The sequence below is a fragment of the Ylistrum balloti genome, unplaced genomic scaffold, assembly GCF_031769215.1.
Source record: "Ylistrum balloti isolate Yb309-2 unplaced genomic scaffold, AGI_CSIRO_Ybal_v1 Utg370800, whole genome shotgun sequence".
In the NCBI taxonomy this organism is placed as follows: Eukaryota; Metazoa; Mollusca; class Bivalvia; order Pectinida; family Pectinidae; genus Ylistrum; species Ylistrum balloti.
In genome coordinates this window covers 1,544,074-1,565,269 of record NW_026782466.1, presented here as the reverse complement: position 1 = coordinate 1,565,269, position 21,196 = coordinate 1,544,074, and the positions used below count along the sequence as shown (strand labels likewise).

General features: G+C 34.5%; 1 protein-coding gene across 1 annotated transcript in view; it reads left to right on the top strand.

Annotated features, from left to right (window-relative positions):
* The window catches only part of LOC132558598 (dynein axonemal heavy chain 3-like), a gene marked incomplete at its 5' end in the record, with an annotated part of 92,681 nt that overhangs the window by 52,798 nt on the left and 18,687 nt on the right, over window positions 1-21,196 (top strand). Inside the window, 29 exons of the mRNA XM_060223186.1 lie at window positions 514-663; window positions 1,583-1,799; window positions 2,452-2,565; window positions 2,982-3,134; window positions 3,385-3,570; window positions 3,863-4,001; window positions 4,545-4,735; window positions 4,985-5,080; window positions 5,236-5,427; window positions 5,991-6,124; window positions 6,238-6,400; window positions 6,698-6,880; window positions 7,347-7,505; window positions 7,734-7,805; window positions 8,455-8,655; window positions 9,017-9,172; window positions 9,547-9,642; window positions 10,048-10,152; window positions 10,446-10,579; window positions 11,207-11,378; window positions 11,953-12,039; window positions 12,241-12,543; window positions 12,981-13,118; window positions 13,686-13,790; window positions 14,607-14,767; window positions 15,235-15,406; window positions 15,659-15,784; window positions 15,984-16,161; window positions 17,200-17,319. Coding sequence (XP_060079169.1) covers window positions 514-663; window positions 1,583-1,799; window positions 2,452-2,565; window positions 2,982-3,134; window positions 3,385-3,570; window positions 3,863-4,001; window positions 4,545-4,735; window positions 4,985-5,080; window positions 5,236-5,427; window positions 5,991-6,124; window positions 6,238-6,400; window positions 6,698-6,880; window positions 7,347-7,505; window positions 7,734-7,805; window positions 8,455-8,655; window positions 9,017-9,172; window positions 9,547-9,642; window positions 10,048-10,152; window positions 10,446-10,579; window positions 11,207-11,378; window positions 11,953-12,039; window positions 12,241-12,543; window positions 12,981-13,118; window positions 13,686-13,790; window positions 14,607-14,767; window positions 15,235-15,406; window positions 15,659-15,784; window positions 15,984-16,161; window positions 17,200-17,319 — 4,403 coding nt within the window. The remainder of the gene's footprint in view (window positions 1-513; window positions 664-1,582; window positions 1,800-2,451; window positions 2,566-2,981; window positions 3,135-3,384; window positions 3,571-3,862; window positions 4,002-4,544; window positions 4,736-4,984; window positions 5,081-5,235; window positions 5,428-5,990; window positions 6,125-6,237; window positions 6,401-6,697; window positions 6,881-7,346; window positions 7,506-7,733; window positions 7,806-8,454; window positions 8,656-9,016; window positions 9,173-9,546; window positions 9,643-10,047; window positions 10,153-10,445; window positions 10,580-11,206; window positions 11,379-11,952; window positions 12,040-12,240; window positions 12,544-12,980; window positions 13,119-13,685; window positions 13,791-14,606; window positions 14,768-15,234; window positions 15,407-15,658; window positions 15,785-15,983; window positions 16,162-17,199; window positions 17,320-21,196) is intronic.

The window sequence follows — 21,196 nt, the reverse complement described above, 5'->3', positions numbered from 1 at the left end:
CCCAGCTGCAGATGTGACAGTATTCATAGTTAGGTCATATTATTAACCAATATTATTACTAGAAGAAATCTGAAAGGCATTAATCACATAGCTTTATTTTCAACCAAATTGAAATCCTGAGGAAGAATCAGGTTCAGATTTCAGAAATTTTACAACACTGTTAGAGAGCTGGTTCAAAGAAACAGTGGAGGCTTCATCCTTATTACATGGGGAAGTGACATTGCACAAATGAAGTGTTATATTCTTAGAGGTTGTCTCTCCTTTGACTGAATTTCAATCTTGCTTCCAAAATCAACCATAAAAAGTGCATTATCTCATCATTTATAATTTTTTTTTTTCTTCTAGGACCTTATATCCACTAATTTTTTTGTATTTTATGCATTAATTTGATTATCAAGTATTAGAGATTAACATGAGGTAGGGGTAATACTTTTTAATGTCTGATAAAAAAAAATGATATATTCATGTATGAAACAGGCCAAAATATTAATTGTAATTTGTGTGACTTTACAGGAGGAAGAAGGGTGTATTTGGCCCCACACTGGGTAAAAAGCTGTGTGTGTTTGTTGATGACCTGAACATGCCTGCCAAGGAGAAGTATGGGGCACAACCCCCAATAGAGATTCTCAGACAGTGGATAGATCACAAGTACTGGTTTGACAGGTAGGATTACATGTTTCTATCAAGAATTCTCATCTGTATCTTTTCAGCGTACCAGAGGAAAGAAAATGATCATATCGTTTACAATGTGACATCCATCTTGATGATCTTTTATTTCTGAAAAAACAAAAACCCCAAAAACTTCTTCTTTATCAAATTTTGATGAAGGGAAAAACTATAACACAAATGAACAAAATCATGCCTCATTCTGACTAAATAATTGTATCACAGATTAAAGGAAAATGACTAAAACACAAAATGTGCAAAATCATGCCTAATTCTGATTAAAGGGAAATAACTGTGTCACAGATTAAAGGAAAATGACTAAAACACAAAATGTACAACATCATGCCTAATTCTGATCAAAGGGAAATAACTGTGTCACAGATTAAAGGAAAATACTAAAACACAAAATGTACCAAATCAGGTCTAATTCTGATTAAAGGGAAATAGCTGTGTCACAGATTAAAGGAAAATGACTAAAACACAAAATATACAAAATCACGTCTAATTCTGATTAAAGGGAAATAACTGTGTCACAGATTAAAGGAAAACGACTAAAAGACAAAATGTACAAAATCACGTCTAATTCTGATCAAAGGGAAATAACTGTGTCATAGATTAAAGGAAAATTACTAAAACACAAAATATACAAAATCACGTCTATGTGTGATAGATTAAAGGAAAATTACTAAAACACAAAATATACAAAATCACGTCTAATTCTGATTAAAGGGAAATAACTGTGTCACAGATTAAAGGAAAATAACTACAACACAAACATACAAAATCATGCCTAATCTGATGAAAGGGAAATAACTTTGTCACAACTTTAAAAAAAATTATGATTCTATTGAAGGGAGATAACATTAAGATCAAATACAAAAATCATACCTAATTTCACAAATATTTTGTTTGGCAGGAAAGACACAACAATCCTGGAGCTGGTTGATATAGTCATGGTTTCTGCTATGGGCCCTCCTGGTGGAGGACGAAATAATGTCACGCCACGCTTCACTCGACACTTCAATGTCATTGGAATAGAGTCTTTTGATGAAGAAACCATGAAAAACATCTTCTCTCCGATCTTAGACTGGCATTTTAATTTCTTTGAGACAACTCTCCGAAGGTTTTCAAGGGTAAGTAAATATTGATTGTGGAATATTTCTAATTCTTATGTTAATCTGACACTTTAGTTTTTCTGAAACACTTGATTTCAAGAAAAATTAATACTTACAAAATACATCATTTTAGATTTGTGTCTTGATGTGAAATTATGTTGTACCCTCATAGTGATATAGAAACCATGAATTTTGAATTGTGGGAAACTATACAGTTATTTATCTATGGTTGTGACCTATATAAGTGTATCAGGACATCCTAAGGATTGTTTCCCTGTTAGGACATGCCTCCTAAACATATTCACTGTGATCTGGTGTCTATAGTGTTTAATTGGCATATGTTTCACTATTCACAGATTTATTCAAACAGTGTAGATTTGGTAGAAAAAGTGTCAGTTGTGATCTGTTATGGATGTTTATGTCACATGACTTGTCAAAGGCTATCACATGACAGACATGTGATGCAGCAAATGTCACTCATAAACACTGATTTTAATAAGTCCATCATGACATTACATTTTTCAGATATTTTCAATTAGAAAAAGGCAGCTGATTCAAGTATTCACAGCATTGTTGAAATATATTCTGGTGCGGTTTATAGCTCAGAAAAAACACTCTTGTATTTTTTTTATATACCAGTATATAAGTAATAGATATGTTTTGATGACAGATTATCCTAATGAGCACCATGGAGATATATAATAGTGCCATCGTGAAATTCCTGCCAAGTCCTTCAAGATCCCACTACGTCTTCAACCTGCGCGACTTTGCAAGAGTTGTACAGGTAAGAGGTTAGAGTATTTGATGTTTGCGGTAGAACGTCTTTGACTTTTGAAACAAATGTAACCATGGATGCCATTGGAGGTGTCCTTGATCTTTTTTGAAGGTGTCCTTGAACTGTGTTGAATATGTCCTTGACTTGTGTTGAAGATGTCATGGACTTCATTTAAGATGACCTTAATTTATGTGTTGATGTTGCCCATGACATGTGTGGAAAGTGTCCTTGGCCTCCTCTGAGGATGACCTTAACCTCTTTTGAATGTGTCCTAACTTTGTGATGAAAATATCCTTGACCTCTATTTAGGTTTATCCTGTTTTGCAGAAAATTTTGACCTCAGTTGAATATGTTCTTGACCTCTGCTGAAACTGTCCTTGACTTTTTTATAACCTCTATTGCTGGGAATTTGACCTCTGTTATAGGGTATTCTATTGCTGAAGCCAGATGTAATGCCCACAGAAGGAACAGAGGCTTCACAGAAAATTATGAGATTGTGGGTACATGAAGTTTACCGTGTCTTCTATGACCGCTTAGTGGACGAAACTGACCGCGAGGTTTACTTTGGCCTGGTGAAGGTAAGGTTTGATGGTTATACAACACAGCTTTGTAGTTACTTCAAGTACCTGGAAATGTAAATACATTTAAATCAGAGTGTTTACATTTACATCAGGGTGTTAACATTTACATCAGGGTGCTAGCTAAAGAGAAATTTTTGTTCTAACCACACGATCTATTGCTGCTGTTACTAACCAGGGTAAAACATATAGATGATATACTTGTTTGATTTTTTCTCTATCATGAATGTCTGAAATTTTATCTCTACAGCATTGTATAGAAACCCAGTTCAAGGAGAAGATGAATATCTTGTTTAAACACCTCATACCAAAAGAAGCAGAGAGAGTCACCGTCGTTGATGACGACATCCGTAGTCTCCTGTTCGGGGACTATCTGTCTAAGGGCAAGGAGGAAAAACTCTATGATGAAATATCCAGTATGGATGAACTAAGAGAGGTTGGTTAGAAAAAAAATGAATGATCCAATTTCTCATATATTGTAAGAACCACATTAAACATTACCATTTCTTCTAAGGATAATTTCAAAGTGAAATCCAAAAAAATTATTTTTAATCTTTAATAGGTTTAAAAGAAAAGATTTTATGACTGGTGTGAAATTTTTTTGAAAAATTGTCGGATTTATCCTTTAGCTTATATCTTTCTTTTATCTGTTTTCATTTTTATGATAACAATAAATGTTACATTACTTATATCAACTTGTAAGATATTTTATGTTTCATGTTTTCCAGACTATAGAACACTACCTGGAGGAATTCAATATGATGAGTAAGGCTCCAATGAGCCTCGTCATGTTCAGGTTCGCCATAGAACACATATCTCGCATCAGCCGCGTCCTCAAACAGCCCAACGGTCATTGTTTACTTGTTGGTGAGTATAGTGGTCACATTCTCATCCTAATGGTATCTATAAAATTCCATTGACCTCACATTATATATCTGTAACATGTAGGTTCTGTATCTTTAAACTGAAAGTTCTTATTGCCATACATAGTATCTGTAAAATAAAGGTTCTGCAAATTATAAATCTTTACTAAAATCCTGTATTGATTTCTTGCTTGATTCTACGTGGTTAAAGTCCATTGAAATTTGGTTATATAGAGTAGGTGAGTATCATATACATTTGCCCTGTAGGTATGGAAAGCTATTTACCATGTGATCATTTAGATACAAGCCCATTGGGCCTTTTTCAATGATGAACTCCTATATCAGAACAAGGAACAGAAAATGGAATTATGTATTTATGTATAAAGGAAAAAGCAAAAGATAGCAAGAAACACAACGATTCTACATAGATGATATGGATCCATCTTAACATTGTTTGTAATTGATACTGATATAGGTATAATAATTTATTTTTATTTTTAATATGTTAAATCATAGATAATAATACCTGCCTTTTAATTCCTTACAGGTATTGGAGGCAGTGGTCGCCAGAGCGCGGCCAAGTTATCAGCCTTCATGTCAGACTTTGAGCTATTCCAGATAGAGATCACGAAAAACTATACAACATCAGAGTGGCGTGAGGACTTACGGAGAATGATGAGACGGGCTGGTGACGAGGGTGTGTCCATGGTGTTCCTGTTTGGAGATCACCAAATCAAGGTCAGAGTTCAAATAAGATACATAGTTTTTCAATTATCAGTATATGTACATCTTTGTCTCAAGGGAAATTTTATTTTGGTTTTGTTTTGTATTTACATGTGGATATCGCACTCATTGATAGTCAGTAAAAAATTAGTTTGATACAGTAGATACAGTTGAGTTATAATTGGAGTTACAGCCCTTTGATACAATATTCTGGTCATAGTTTAAGTATTTTACCTACATGCTGACATTACTTTTTCATTTTAGGACGAGTCTTTCCTAGAGGATGTCAATATGATACTGAACACAGGAGATATACCTAACTTGTACGAGAATGAGGACAGACTAGCCATCATTGAAAGGGTATATTCTTTTTGTTGAAACAGGGACCATACATCTGTAAAAACTATTATCAAGGGTAGAACTTGGCCTAATAAGCATTGATCAGATCTATCATGAAGCAGTTTCACACACATGACGTGCTCGTTACTTTACCTGTGTTGTTTTACATGCCACAGATGCAGAACCTGTGTCAGCAGCAGAACTTGGTGATGGAAATGACTCCACTCAATATGTACAACATGTTTATAGAACGTATCAGAAGAAACCTACACGTGGTCCTGGCCTTCAGTCCCATCGGTGATGCCTTCCGAAATCGTATACGAATGTTTCCTTCTCTCATCAATTGTTGTACTATAGACTGGTTTAAGGTATACACACATTTATTTTTACATAATCAGCAGCTTTATGTGATGTTATTGATGCCTTGATTCATGGTTATCTCCCTTGTTTAAGTGTGTTATTCCCCTTTATTAAATCTGATTCTCTGTTGAACATTGTCTCTCTTTACCAGTTTATTTTGTATAGGTTTATTGTACCTCGCACTTACTTCGCCATTAGTTGTAAAAACCGAATCTGAAATTTAGCCTTGCCATATTTTCACCAACATAGAGCAGGAAGTAAAACTATGAATGTAACTCATTTTATTTAAAATTTTTCCAGACTTCAATATTTGCCAATCAATTTTATGGCAAATTTTAAAGCCACTTATACAAATATCATCATTTTTTTTACAAATGTGTCATCTTTATTGTACCAGGTCATTTAACCAGTATATAGTAATCTTGTCTCCCCAATACATTTAAGGTATCTCCTTTATACAAAGGTATGTCTGCTAGGTTTGTGTCTGTTTAAGAACAGTTACTGTTGTAAAGAATGGTATTTTGTGCAAACAGATCATCATGACAAAGAATGTGTTGTGTGTGTTTTACAGGCTTGGCCTGAGGATGCTTTAGAACTCGTAGCCAACAAGTTTCTGGATGACGTTGAAATGTCTCAGGAAGTACGTGAGGAGACGGTCGTCATGTGTAAACACTTCCACGAGAGCGTACGCGCTTTATCAGAAAGGTAGGTCACATGATGTTTTTGTTTGTGATTTTTGTATATGATTTAGGTGATAAGATATAAGGAGCATCCAATTAGTTTGTGAATTACAAATATTTACACTTTTTTTTGTTTAGGTACTATGATATCCTAAGAAGGAGAAACTACGTGACTCCAACATCGTACCTTGAGCTTATAAAGACATTCAAAAATTTACTGAACAAGAAACGACTGGAAATACTCACCCTCAAAAACAGATACCAAGTTGGATTGGAAAAGCTCAATTTCTCAGAGCAGCAGGTAATGTTACTTGTCCAGTGAAAACTTATTGTGATATTACACTGTCCAATCCTTTGTGAGACTTAATGAGTCTGAAGCTCAGGTCATCAGTATGTTTGTTTTATTAGCAGTATATTTGCTGTAAATCTCTGGTGGTTTGTAACCCAGGTGAAATGTTTGCCTCTGTCTTCCTTACTTTAATATTAGAATTATTTGTTGTAAAAGACAGGGGAAAAGAGAAGAGAAAAGGATAAAAACAGGATAGATAAATAATGATAATGAGTATAAATTATAATATTGCTGTTTCTGTGGATACAGGTGAACATTATGCAACAAGAACTTGTAGAGCTGAAACCAAAGCTGGAGGAGACGAGCCGTGACACAGAGGACCTGATCAAGTACATTGAGAAGGAAAGGATTGAGGTAGAGTCCGTCAAGGCTGTCGTGGAGAAGGATGAGGCGGTGGCCAACCAAGCTGCCGGTGAGGCACGATCTATCAAGGTAAGTTATCTGGTGGCATCCCTTTAAAGTTCAAAGGGCAAAGTAATGTGAAATAGGTCAGGGTCAAGGTCATTTAGTGGTGTCTTTTCAAAGATCAAAGGGCAAAGACAGGTTAAGTAGGTCAAGGTCATCTGATGGGGTATCTTCAAAGTTCATTTGGCAAAGTAAGGTCAAAGTAGGTCAGGGATGAAGTCAAATGATGGTGTACATTTCTTAAAATTTCAAGAGGAACAGTATGGTCAACATAAAGAGGTCAGAAGGCAGATTCAATAAAGAAATTCACTTTGCTTCTAAGCCTGGTAAAGAGATCACCTATGATACATCTACAATTAAAGATTGCCTTTGTTTTCCCTTCCATTAAAGGATCGTTTTCATTTCCACCTGAAGTAAAGGCATTTGATTTCACCTACAGCAAAGAGATCATGTAAGGATATAGGTACTATATTATGTCCTTGCTCCTTTCTAGATTGAATGTGAGGAGAAGCTTGCTATAGCAATGCCTGCCCTCAATGCAGCTGTGTCTGCCCTCGACACCCTGAACCAGAACGACATCACTCTTGTTAAGACTATGAACAATCCTCCCCTGGGTGTCAAACTTGTTATGGAATCTGTCTGCATCATGAAGGTAAGTATTGGCATAGGATTTTGATGTTTTGTGTGGAGAACAGGAGAAAACAAATTGTAAAACATCAGCTATAGTCCTGTGTAATATGTAATGTAGACTGCTATCAATACATCATAAACATAGCCAGGTACAGATGTATTTTCATTTTTAAATATATTTGTACAATGGTACAGCAGAAAAGATACTTGTATATCAACTGACTGACTAACCTTTGAGTTATTATTTCAGGGTATTAAACCTGATAGGAAGGTGGACGGAAATGGAAAGGCATATGAAGACTACTGGCCAGCAGCAAAGAAGGTAAACCTTTTCTTGTGACAGTGTTGACACACAAACAGATACAGTTAAAGTGATATATGGTTTGGGATTGTTCTCAATGATAATGTTACAGATAAAGGTAACATCTCAATATTTCAGTACAAACTCATTTAGCATTTTGTTGAATCTTTAAACAAAAAATAATTAACAATTTTTGAAAAATCAAACAAATATAGAGATAAAAATCATCTATAAAGGATGTTTGATTCCTGGAACGGATGTGAAAGGTATTGAGTCACCTGCCCAACCACTTGGGTTTTCCCTGGGTAAACCAATTTCCTCCAACAGTAAGACCACTTACGTGTTTATACATCCACGTCAATAAGATTGATAAGTGTAAATTTCTATAACTTGTTTCGCAATTGTTGTAAAAGAAATCAATTTAATGTTTAAATTTGAAAAAATGTGTAGTCCATGTATTGATTTCATTGTTTTGATTTTGCAAATTTTATTGAAAAATTATTTTGAATGCCATATTTTTCTTTAATATGACTTGGCTGGTCACCAATTTTTTTTATATGTCTTGCAAAAGATTGGCATACTTTCATGTAAAAAAAATGGTCATATCCCTAACCAATAATTGTTGTATTGTTGTATATCTGCACTAAAACTGTTTTTTTTTTTTCTCTAGATGCTTGGTGATCTGAAGTTCCTGGATTCACTAAAAGAATATGACAAAGAGAACATTCCACCTCCAACCATTAAGAAAATTCGTGAAAAGTATGTCGTCAACCCAGATTTTGACCCCAATATCATCAAGAAGGTGTCATCTGCTTGTGAGGGACTGTGTAAATGGGTGCGGGCCATGGATGTGTTTGACAGTGTATGGAAGGTAAGAGGGAAATTAAATTTAACAGTATCATAATGAATAGAAAAGGATTTTTCAAAGAACGGAGAATTGACTTACAGTTATGGAAAGGAATGTGAAGCTACATGTCTGTTAAAGACGTGGACCAACATATTATTTCTGACTTAACATCAGGGGATGAGTTAATAATGGAACAGCGAAAAACTTTCCTTTTGCTGATGGTATTTGTGATATGCAACAGCAGTTGGTTACAGGCATGCTAGCTATTGGAAAATAAGTAAAGAAACTGGCATGTGTAAAATATGAGGAGTATCCTGATAATGTAAAGGTGATCTTTCATACTTGTTACAACTCTTGTGTTGACTGACCCCTGTGTCCATTTTAGGTCGTTCACCCAAAGAGAAAAAACCTGGAAGAAGCTGAAGCCATTTTAGCCACACAGCTGGCAAAGCTTCATGAAAAACAAGCTCAGCTGAAAGAGGTCACAGATAAACTGAACATGCTACTGGATAATCTCAAGGTCAAACAGGAGGAAATGAAGGTCAGTACAAATTTTCCTTGTCTACATCAAGTGTAACTCATTCTTTGAACTAAGCGTTTGCTTCTTTATGTTAACTATTGAAGTTGCAGGTTTTTGTAAAATGAAATGCTGTGAGGGGTAAAATTTTGGAATGTTGTATATATCAGTCATGTTGTTCACTCTGTGACCGTCATTTGTTCAGTGATGTATTGAACACTAGAATGTTGGTGGAATATCAGCGTTAAAATGGAATCTTATGTGCCTAATATTATACAGCTATGACCTTTCCTAACTGTATAAGAAGCTGGAGGAAGGAGAGAGTTGCTCACAGTACAATTATATTTCAACTTTATAACACCATTATTATGTTAAAAAAAACTGTTGGTTGTTCCCAGAATCTAGAGGATAACATTGAACTGACCAAAGTAAAGATAGAGAGAGCAGAGAAGCTGATTAGTGGACTGGGTGGAGAGAAGGAGAGATGGACACAGGTACAGTATAACAACAATCATTTCAGGACTTATACAACGTAATGTGTAATTGTAATAAGTAAAATGTTTTTGTGTACTTTGTTACTTACTGTGGAGAATTGATATTAATTCATTCCTTTAGATATATATTGTTAAAATGTGTAAAGGTATGATATGAATAGTTTCTAAGGTAAAACCATCTAACTACAAATGCTCAAAATTCTATTTTGTATATTAATATATATTGGCTTCAAAATATCACTGTTTATCTATAGAGATACATGTTGCACTTAACCCAATGAAATAACTTAATTTCAAAATTTCAGCACTTGTTTTAACAATTAAATTTCTCGGTGCTTTTCATGTCTTGTTTTAATTATTGGTACAAATTTGAGTGTATTATAATTAAATTTTTGTCTCTGACAGAATGTGGAAGACTTGTCAGAGACATATGACAACATTGTTGGGGACGTACTGCTGTCTGCTAGTGTTGTGGCTTACCTCGGCCCATTCATCCTCGACTATCGACAGGTGCAAAAGAGAATATATTTGTATTTTCTAAATTGTCACTACTTCAGGAAAAAATCACTTCAGATAAATGCTTTATCAAGTGACTTTAAATGCAGATTTCATTTGAGGTTTTAATTTACAGTTAGTTCAAATGTACCAAGATATTGCTATAACAATCGGAGAACCATGTTATTCATTGTAATTGGCAATTAGCATGCATATATTTCAATACTTACCAAAAGTGTCATGTGATCTAGTTAACCAATGAAATGAGATGGTAAAGGGGAACTGACCAATCACTGCCATTGTTACAGGAATGTGTGAAGGAGTGGTATGGCATGTGTAAGGAGAAGGGTATTCCCCTGTCTGAGGTCTTCTCCTTACAGGCGACATTGGGTGACCCTGTCAAGGTCCGTGATTGGCAGATCGCTGGACTACCTGTAGACAAGTAAGTGGATTTAGATCAGTGTGATTCCAGATCACATGGTCTTAAAAAAAACAGTATAACATATTTTAGGTATCATAATTATTGTTTTGTGCAACGTCCAAAGTTCAATAGGTATTGGTTCAGAGATAAAAATCTCCAAAGATGAGTGTCTGATACTTTGTCACACTATTGCTTAATGTGAAGGTTACTCTAAGACAAGACATTGTGTAGCTGTAGTAAAGGATTTAAGTGGTATTGGTATTGTAAATACAGCTCCATATAGAAAGTAGCTACATAACTACCAGTACACACAGGCATGCCCACCAACACAGCAACAACACAGGATCAGGTTGTAATACTGTGTATATTTATATAAGTATGTAGAAAATCAAACACTTGACATGGCAAATGCATTCGCTAATGTTTTCAGTCCTCGCAACCATCTTCAGGTGATAAGTATGTATATATGTATGTAAGAACACCTTAGTAATCTTCGTGGGATTACATATATATTGTGTTACGTATGTTATATACTACTTATCTAACACAGAAATTTAAATCCAACTTAATTTCTGTTGATCATGGTGGGACATATAGCATCTCTTTGTTGTGATTTTTGTATTTTGATTACTATCCTTATCATTCCAGTTACTCGGTGGAGAACGCCATTATAGTGACCAGTGCTAATCGCTGGCCTCTCATGATTGACCCCCAAGGTCAAGCAAACAAATGGATAAAAAATATGGAAAAGGCCAACAAACTAGAGATTATCAAATTGTCCGACCCTAACTACAGCAGACAACTAGAAAATTGTGTACAGGTAGGTCAAAGGTCAAGATAATTGGTGGGTTTGTAAGTGTGACAGTTACCTTCAGGAGACAGCAAGAAATTTGTGTAGGTCAAGGTCACTTGCATGTAGGTTTTATGTCTCACAATGATTACAGTAGACAGTAGGCAGGTAGGTCAATGTCATCTGTGTGTATGTTAGTCTGTAATAATTACACCAAGGTAGGTCAAGGTCATCTTTGTGTATGTTAGTATGACTAATTACTCCGAGATATGTCAAGGTCATACGCATTTTAGGCTGATTTGACAATAACTACGGTGGACATTTAGAGAATTGTGTACTGGCAGGTCAAGGTCATCTGTATGTTTGTGTTTGACAATAATTACAAGTAGGTCAAAGTCATCATTTTCCCATAGTGTCTTGTTAAGTTCAAGGTAAGATTGTAATTTGTGCGAAAAAGGTAATGATAAGTTTGCATCCATTCTCAGGATTCTCTTTTTGTAAATACTTTTTAAAAGGATGATTTTCAGTTTTGAAATTTGTTTTAGAATAAATGTTTTAAAAAAATCTCAGAAACTCGTTATAAGTTGTGTGCTGTATTTTATAGTTCGGAAATCCTTGTCTCCTGGAAAATGTTGGAGAGGAGTTAGATCCCATCCTTGACCCAATTCTTCTAAAACAAACCTTCAAACAAGTAAGTAAAGTGACTCAATGTAAGAGATACTTTCAATAGGAAGTTTGTATCTTTTTTGTGTTACAGAGTAAGCTATTTATTTTGAAAAATTAAAAAAAAATATGCAAATGTTTGATTTTTATTAATATAAAGCAAAATACTAACATATTTTAACAGTAAAGACTGTTGTTGAAATAACTTTCTAACGATTTATCTTCACAGAACAACATGGAGTACATTCGTGTAGGTGACCATATCATAGAATATAGTCGTGACTTTAAGTTCTACATCACGACCCGTCTCCGTAACCCTCACTACCTCCCAGAGGTTAGTGTCAAGGTCACTCTGCTGAACTTCATGATCACCCTGTTGGGCCTGGATGACCAGCTGCTGGGCATTGTGGCAGCCAAAGAGAAGCCAGAGTTGGAGGAGACCAAAAACCAACTTATCATTGAAAGTGCCAAAAACCGACGTCAGCTCAAAGAAATTGAGGACAAAATCCTGGAAGTGTTATCATCATCACAGGTATCTGTAAAATTCCATAAGTAACGAAGCTAAAATCATTTGTACATTTATACTCTACAAACTTCAGCCATCTTCATTTTAGTATATGATGTAGTGATCATCCTTCCCACAAAATACAGGAATGCATGCCAACTTCAAACCAGGGCAGTTAAATATAGGAGATTAATGAGTTAAAATTTGTTTGTTAAAATATTGATTAATGTGTTTGTATCTATTCTCAGAAACACTGATTTCTGAGCTTGACTCTCTTTCTAAAATACTCATGGGACAGTTTCATAAAATAGTTTTTGGTGGTTGTTTCTGTAAGTTAAAGCCTTTGGGTTTACGTCTAAATTGCTTATTTGCCAATTGTTTCAAATTAGAGCAGTGTATTCTTGTTGCTGCTAATTTAAACAGTTTTCTGTGAGTTTGTTAACATTTGTTTAATTTTTCCTCAGGGTAACATCCTAGAGGATGAGACCGCCATAGAGATCCTGTCGTCCAGTAAAGTGTTGTCACTAGAAATCTCTGAGAAACAGGTGACAGCAACAAAGACAGAGGCAGAAATTGATGCAGTTCGCAATGGATACAAACCGGTGGGTTTTAATAGTTCATTTACGGCAGACATTGCATCTATATATATTTATTGTACACAGTGTCTTTACTGTATAGTTAGTGAACACTCTGTGTTGCAGTAAGAAATTTAATGTTAGCTCCCTAGATTAATCCTTTGCTTTGAGGACATTTTGTGGGAGAATATGTAAAACCAATATCTGTTTGTCACATCCCATTGATTCCTGTTTTGAATCAGTGTCATATCTTGAGAACCTCTCAGCAGATTTACTTTATATTAACCACATCCTGTCATTAAGTTCCTCACTATATCTTACTAAGGTAGTCATTAATCAAAGTTAAAAGTATAAGAGATTATATTCCACAAATCTGCAATTTCATCAATCAGTGATACTTCTGTGTAAGGGGACAGGAGTATTTATCTCTTAATTACAGATATTTTGTAGTTTCTTCATATTTTTGTTTTATTTGATGATTTCTGAATATTTTATGATCATAAATCAAATTGTATCCTTAAGGGAGATAATCACCTGTGTCAGAGATTGATTATTACTGATCAATAATCTGTTACCTGGAAACTGTTTTTACAGGTGGCCAAGCATGGCAGCATCCTCTTTTTTGTCATCTCAGATCTCGCCAACATTGATCCCATGTACCAATACTCCCTCTCCTGGTTCATCAACCTATACCTACAGGTAAGGTCAAGGTCATTGTAAGTGCAGGTAAGGTCAAGGTCAATGTAAGTACAGGTAAGGTCAAGGTCATTGTAAGTACAGAAAATGTCAAGGTCATTGAAAGTACAGGTAAGTTCAAGGTTATTGTTAGCACAGGTAAGTTTAGTTATCCCTGAGTAATTCTTGATATTCCAGTTGTAAAAACTAATATTCAGGCTAATGTTAATGGAATGACTGTTTTTCTTTATGCTGCCATCTTAAAATTCCATAATCAAGCCAATGTTATTGTAATGAATGTTTTTTCTTTTCATGTCCCCTTCATTTCATGATTGGGGCATGTATTGTTAAGCGTGGCTGTTATTCTCTCATTATTTTTGTTTCCTCTCGTTTACTCTTTAAACAAGATACAGATATATTGCTGTGGTCAATTAACTTTTTCTTATGGCAATTTTAACTTCAAGAATTTTGGTTTAAATTTTCACAACTGTATTGCCAAAATTGGAGAGCCTTGACTATCTCTAATGAGAATTTTTTGTAAAAAATCAATGAAAAAACTTTAAAAAGTTTCATAATTCTCATTGGTTGCTTGGATTTATGTCTCTCCAACGCGTAGTCGAAGTTTTGATTGACAGGAAATTTGTTTTAAAAATGTCAGTTACAAATTACATTAAGTACATAGTTTTTACAAATTTTTTTTTTTTTCGCTTGTGACATGCTTTATTTGTTTTGTCCTTTAAATATATGTATCAAAATGTTTTAACTTTCTATAGATCTAGACTAACACCAAGTAATTATACTGATCGTTCAGTCTTATACCTGAAATCTCTTACCTTCCAGTCAATCATCAACAGTGATCCATCTTCTGACCTTGATCAGCGCATCTTTAATCTCAATGACCACTTCACCTACAGTATTTACAGAAATGTCTGTCGCTCCCTGTTTGAGAAGGACAAGCTACTGTTTTCCTTCTTGCTGTGTATTGGTATTGCCAAGCAGCAGTGAGTTTTCAAAGATATCTGTGATGTTTTAGTATATATAATGATAAATGATTTCTAAATGTATGATGAAGCATTACTAAACAAGATTTACGAACAATATAACACACAAATTATCTGAGCTCAGCTTAAAAATATGTGACTTAATTTTCTCAGAATTTGTCATTTCACTCAATACTGTAAAAGTACTTGATTTGGCACATTGAAATTTAAGCACTTTATCCTTTTTTGGCATATTAAAAGTAAATGTGAATTAGTGCATTCACAATAATTGTTATGTGGACAGAACCAGCAAATAGTGCAATCTAGTGATTATGTTAGTACAACATTTTAGTGTGAAAATCACAAAAATGAGATTAGCACTATGTACTGAAATAGGAATCTAGTACAAGTCTCACTGTAACTTTGTAGGGGAAAAAGTCATGGGTTTCTTATTTCATATGCATGTGTTCTGGTATGTATTCTATCAGGGGAGAAGTTGATGACCGTGAGTGGAGATTTCTGCTGACAGGAGGGGTTGCCCTGGAGAACTTGTTCCCTAATCCAGCAGCCAACTGGCTTCCAGAGAAATCATGGGGCGAGGTTGTCCGTTGTTCTGATCTTCCTGCCTTCAAGGGCTTCATGGAACATTTCAAACAAAAGGTACTGCTTTCATGATTCTGTGATATATACACAATTCTGGACTGTAAAGGAAATAAATGGAAGTTAATTTGAAAGTGTGAATGACAACATATCTTTGTGTAAGATTTAATAAATTTTTAAGGTTGTATTTTACAATTGAGTCTACATATCGTGCATTACTACATATTTTAGAAACATTTTTATGATTTTTAAACAAATCTTAAAGATAAGAAAGACCGTGTAATTTTTGTTGATTTTTCCTACTTGACCCAGCTGGCATTGTGGAAAGCCCTGTATGACTCGCCTACACCCCAGACAGAGCCCATCCCTAAACCATGGTGTGACACCCTCTCGCATCTGGAACAGCTGATCATCCTGCGGTGTCTGCGTCCTGACAAGGTCTGTGTAACAACCTTGGTGATTGACTAAATCATTCATATTTATTCATCCTTTATTGTCATTGGTTGAAAATATTTTCTGTACGTTATAACCCTTTTGATTGGTTAACTTTGATGTAGCTGTTTCTTACAAATTATTGGATTGGATGATGGTCTAATAATTCATTTGAATTAACTGATGAAATTTGTTGATTTTTCAGATGGTGCCAGCTGTGCAGATGTTCATAGTGGAAAAAATGGGCCAGCGTTATATTGAGCCACCGACCTTTGACCTGTCTGTGTGTTACCAGGACTCGCAATTCTTTTCACCTCTAATTTTTGTGTTGTCACCTGGAGCTGATCCAATGGCAGGACTCTACAAGTTCGCAGAAGAAAAAGGTGGGAAAACATTTAGTTATCCGTTATTTTTAATCATCATTTTAAAATATATGATGGGCATGTCATTTCATGTATCTATAAATGCGCTAGAATTACTGCCTTAAATATATGGTGTTATTTAGTCACGATATAGACAGATCCATGTGATATGTTCACTAGATTACAAAGAATGGATGTGAAAGTAAATGACATAGATGATTTTACGACATTGATATTTGTTAATTTTACTGAATAATATGTTGATATCATTGCTGTAGAAGAACTGTTTGATGTACGAGCTGATTTGGTCTAATCGCTTCTTAGTACATAGTAGTTATCAATTTAATTTCTAATATTAGTACCTCATTAGTTCCAAATCAGCCATTTTTGCGAGTTAAGTTGGTCTTAAACAATTTAAAGTTAAGAATATAATTGGGAATATGTACATTCAGGTTTTTATCTGTCTTAATCTTTTAACTTTCTGTTGGTTAATTGTGGAAATCTAATACCTGATGGTTGTGTGGTTAATCTTGTTTTTTAAAATGTATTCTTTCTCCTGAATCTAATTACTCTATTTTATGATACCAGCTGTATATAAATACCTCTACTACTGTCTGGTTCTTGCTCTTCTATCTAAATATACTACTTATTGTGAGTACTCACAGTATCATTAGGTTATTGTCTTAATATCATGGTTTGGTTCAATATTGGCTCTGTATTACTAAAATGCCTTAATTTTGTAAAATCTACTTAAAAATGGATCTTTGAATGTTTAATAAGCACTTACAGGAAATATTTATGAGAAATTTGTGAAATTTTAAAGTTAGTTTGTGGATTGAAATGATCATATTTTGTATATCAAGTGTTTTTTGTACGGATTGACTTTATGCCTTTTCTGTTAATTGTTCTTTTAAAATACAAAGAAAAATTTCTGAAAAAAAATTAACAAAGAGAAAAAAAAATTAATACACAAAAATCACTTGATATATTTTGTATTTGTTGTTTTTCCTGTAATGATCGTTTGTGGTGTGTTTAACATGCTAACCTCCGGACCTGCAGGTCTTATTCCTCGAACTCTGCCACGTGAAGCCACCTTGGCAGGTGCCAGGGAGAAAGATGATCCCAAACACAACATAGCTTCCATCCTTGGGGTCGCTAGTACCTCATCCGAACAGAGAGGTGCCACATAACATGTCTTAGTTCTGTAACCTCACTCAAAGTAGTTCATAACGGCACTAAACATAGTAACAACACCACAAAGTAGTTCTGTCACTGAAATTTATCTCTTAACCTCACCAACTGTTCTGTTACTTAATGATAGGTTCTGCTCTAATTAACATGATACAAAATGTTATTTTCTTGTAAAAACAGGGGGAGGGAGGGATGGGGGAAAGTTGTGGAAAGTTGTATGAAAATAGTTTTATGAAGTCACAAATAGAAAAATGTACTGTTGAGTTAAACAATGCTTATCAACCCATCTTACTTTGAGAGAGATGGAGGTTTAAAATCATTATTTGATGACATTCATTAAAAAATTAGATTTCCAATGTAATTAAGATTAGGCACATGTAATTATCAGGTAAAACGCCTTATCTTAAATTGGTAAAAAAATAGGGAAAATTCATATTTCATGACTTAAAATTAAAGTGAAAATGATATCAAAAGGAAAAATCTAGGGCAACACTTTTACGTCAATGTTTTTAAAGTACTGTATTGCTAGATGTTGCACATGTTGACAGTAGAGTTTTTAGAGGCACATATTCAGCATGGCATTTATGATAACCAGTTATTCACCCGTATATTAATATGCATGTTCAGAATTGCTTTTGATATCATCATATTGCATGACCTGTCATCTTGTTTCTTACAGCACATCTCTTCCTCTGATTGGTCGAGACTTTATGTATGTTTCATTTGTAGATTTATGTTTGCATGTACGTCTTAGACTTGTAGGACAGCCAAAGGTGGACAGGGTTTTACAATATCACAGCTGTATATATGCATGATTTTGTATGGAGAATTCATTCTTGAATTTTTCTGTTAAGGGTGTATGCTATCTAATTAAAGGGAGATAACTTTTGCTATAAAATTTAAGAAATAACATATAAGTAAACATATATCAGATACTCTCCTGATACTTGGTAAAAGTGACTTTACAGCTGTTTTTTATTTCATACTCTTACAACGAATAGTAATAAATATTTTTGTGTTCAAGTAAGCTCCCTTCACTTATGAAAAATTCAAGAAATCACACTGCTACATAACGATATTTCAGCAGTTTAACTAGCATGAAATCAATGGAAAAAAAATTGAAAAATATTGTTTAGAAATCATAAATTCAAGTGGAAATTAACAGGAATTTCACCTGAATCTTAGATATGTTTTACATGTACCATATTGAAGTGTTTTTGCAAGACTAAATTTGTTTAGAAGACCCCTTCATTTAACATTATGTACAAGATGTAATGTCCATATCAGAAGACTTTATTCCTTATTGATTCAACCTTTACAATGTAAAATTACGCAAGTGACTGAATTAATCCCAGTATTCCAGTTCCCTGAAACAATATAAATGTCAGTTATCAAATCCGTTTAACAGCTTAATGTAATCCACTGAGTTCTAAATGACCAGACAATATTACGATTATTGTTATAATGTTACAGTGACCCTTCATTAAAATAATGGGTGTTACAGCCACACTTCATTGTAATAATGGGTGTTACAGCCACACTTCATTGTAATAATGGGTGTTACAGCCACATTTCATTATAACAATGGGTGTTACAGTCACACTTCATTATAACAATGGGTGTTACAGCCACACTCCATTGTAATAATGGGTGTTACAGCCACACTTCATTATAACAATGGGTGTTACAGGGACATTTCATTATAACAATGGGTGTTACAGTCACACTTCATTATAACAATGGGTGGTACAGCCACACTTCATTATAACAATGGGTGTTACGGGGACACTTCATTGTAACAATGGGTGTTACAGCCACACTTCATTATAACAATGGGCATTACAGCGATACTTCATTATAACAATGGGTGTTAGAGTCACACTTCATTATAACAATGGGTGTTACAGTAACACTTCATTATAACAATGGGTGTTACAGTAACACTTCATTATAACAATGGGCATTACAGCGATACTTCATTATAACAATGGGTGTTAGAGTCACACTTCACTATAACAAAGGGCATTACAGCGATACTTCTTTATAACAATGGGTGTTACAGTCACACTTCATTATAACGATGGGTGTTACAGTCACACTTCATTATAACAATGGGTGTTACAGTCACACTTCATTATAACGATGGGTGTTACAGCAACACTTCATTATAATAATGGGTGTTATAGCAAGACTTCATTATAACAATGGGTGTTACAGTGACACTTCATACTGTGATACTGTACTGATATAAGAGTATGGTGTAGTGTCAACTGATACTGTACTGATATAAGAGTATGGTGTAGTGTCAACTGATACTGTACTGATATAAGAGTATGGTGTAGTGTCAACTGATACTGTACTGATATAAGAGTATGGTGTAGTGTCAACTGATACTATACTGATATAAGTGTCAACTGATACTATACTGATATAAGTGTCAACTGATACTGTACTGATATAAGTGTATGGTGTAGTGTCAACTGATACTATACTGATATAAGAGTATGGTGTAGTGTCAACTGATACTGTACTGATATAAGAGTATGGTGTAGTGTCAACTGATACTGTACTGATATAAGAGTATGGTGTAGTGTCAACTGATACTATACTGATATAAGAGTATGGTGTAGTGTCAACTGATACTGTACTGATATAAGAGTATGGTGTAGTGTCAACTGATACTGTACTGATATAAGTGTATGGTGTAGTGTCAACTGATACTATACTGATATAAGAGTATGGTGTAGTGTCAACTGATACTGTACTGATATAAGAGTATGGTGTAGTGTCAACTGATACTGTACTGATATAAGAGTATGGTGTAGTGTCAACTGATACTATACTGATATAAGTGTCAACTGATACTATACTGATATAAGTGTCAACTGATACTGTACTGATATAAGAGTATGGTGTAGTGTCAACTGATACTATACTGATATAAGAGTATGGTGTAGTGTCAACTGATACTGTACTGATATAAGAGTATGGTGTAGTGTCAACTGATACTGTACTGATATAAGAGTATGGTGTAGTGTCAACTGATACTGTACTGATATAAGAGTATGGTGTAGTGTCAACTGATACTATACTGATATAAGTGTCAACTGATACTATACTGATATAAGTGTCAACTGATACTGTACTGATATAAGTGTATGGTGTAGTGTCAACTGATACTGTACTGATATAAGTGTATGGTGTAGTGTCAACTGATACTGTACTGATATAAGTGTCAACTGATACTGTGCTGATATAAGTGTCAACTGATACTGTACTGATATAAGAGTATGGTGTAGTGTCAACTGATACTGTACTGATATAAGAGTATGGTGTAGTGTCAACTGATACTGTACTGATATAAGAGTATGGTGAAGTGTCAACTGATACTATACTGATATAAGTGTCAACTGATACTGTACTGATATAAGTGTCAACTGATACTATACTGATATAAGTATCAACTGATACTATACTGATGTAAGTGTCAACTGATACTGTACTGATATAAGAGTATGGTGTAGTGTCAACTGATACTGTACTGATATAAGAGTATGGTGAAGTGTCAACTGATACTATACTGATATAAGTGTCAACTGATACTGTACTGATATAAGTGTCAACTGATACTATACTGATATAAGTATCAACTGATACTATACTGATGTAAGTGTCAACTGATACTGTACTGATATAAGAGTATGGTGTAGTGTCAACTGATACTGTACTGATATAAGATTATGGTGTAGTGTCAACTGATACTGTACTGATATAAGAGTATGGTGTAGTGTCAACTGAAACTGTACTGATATAAGAGTATGGTGTAGTGTCAACTGAAACTGTACTGATATAAGAGTATGGTGTA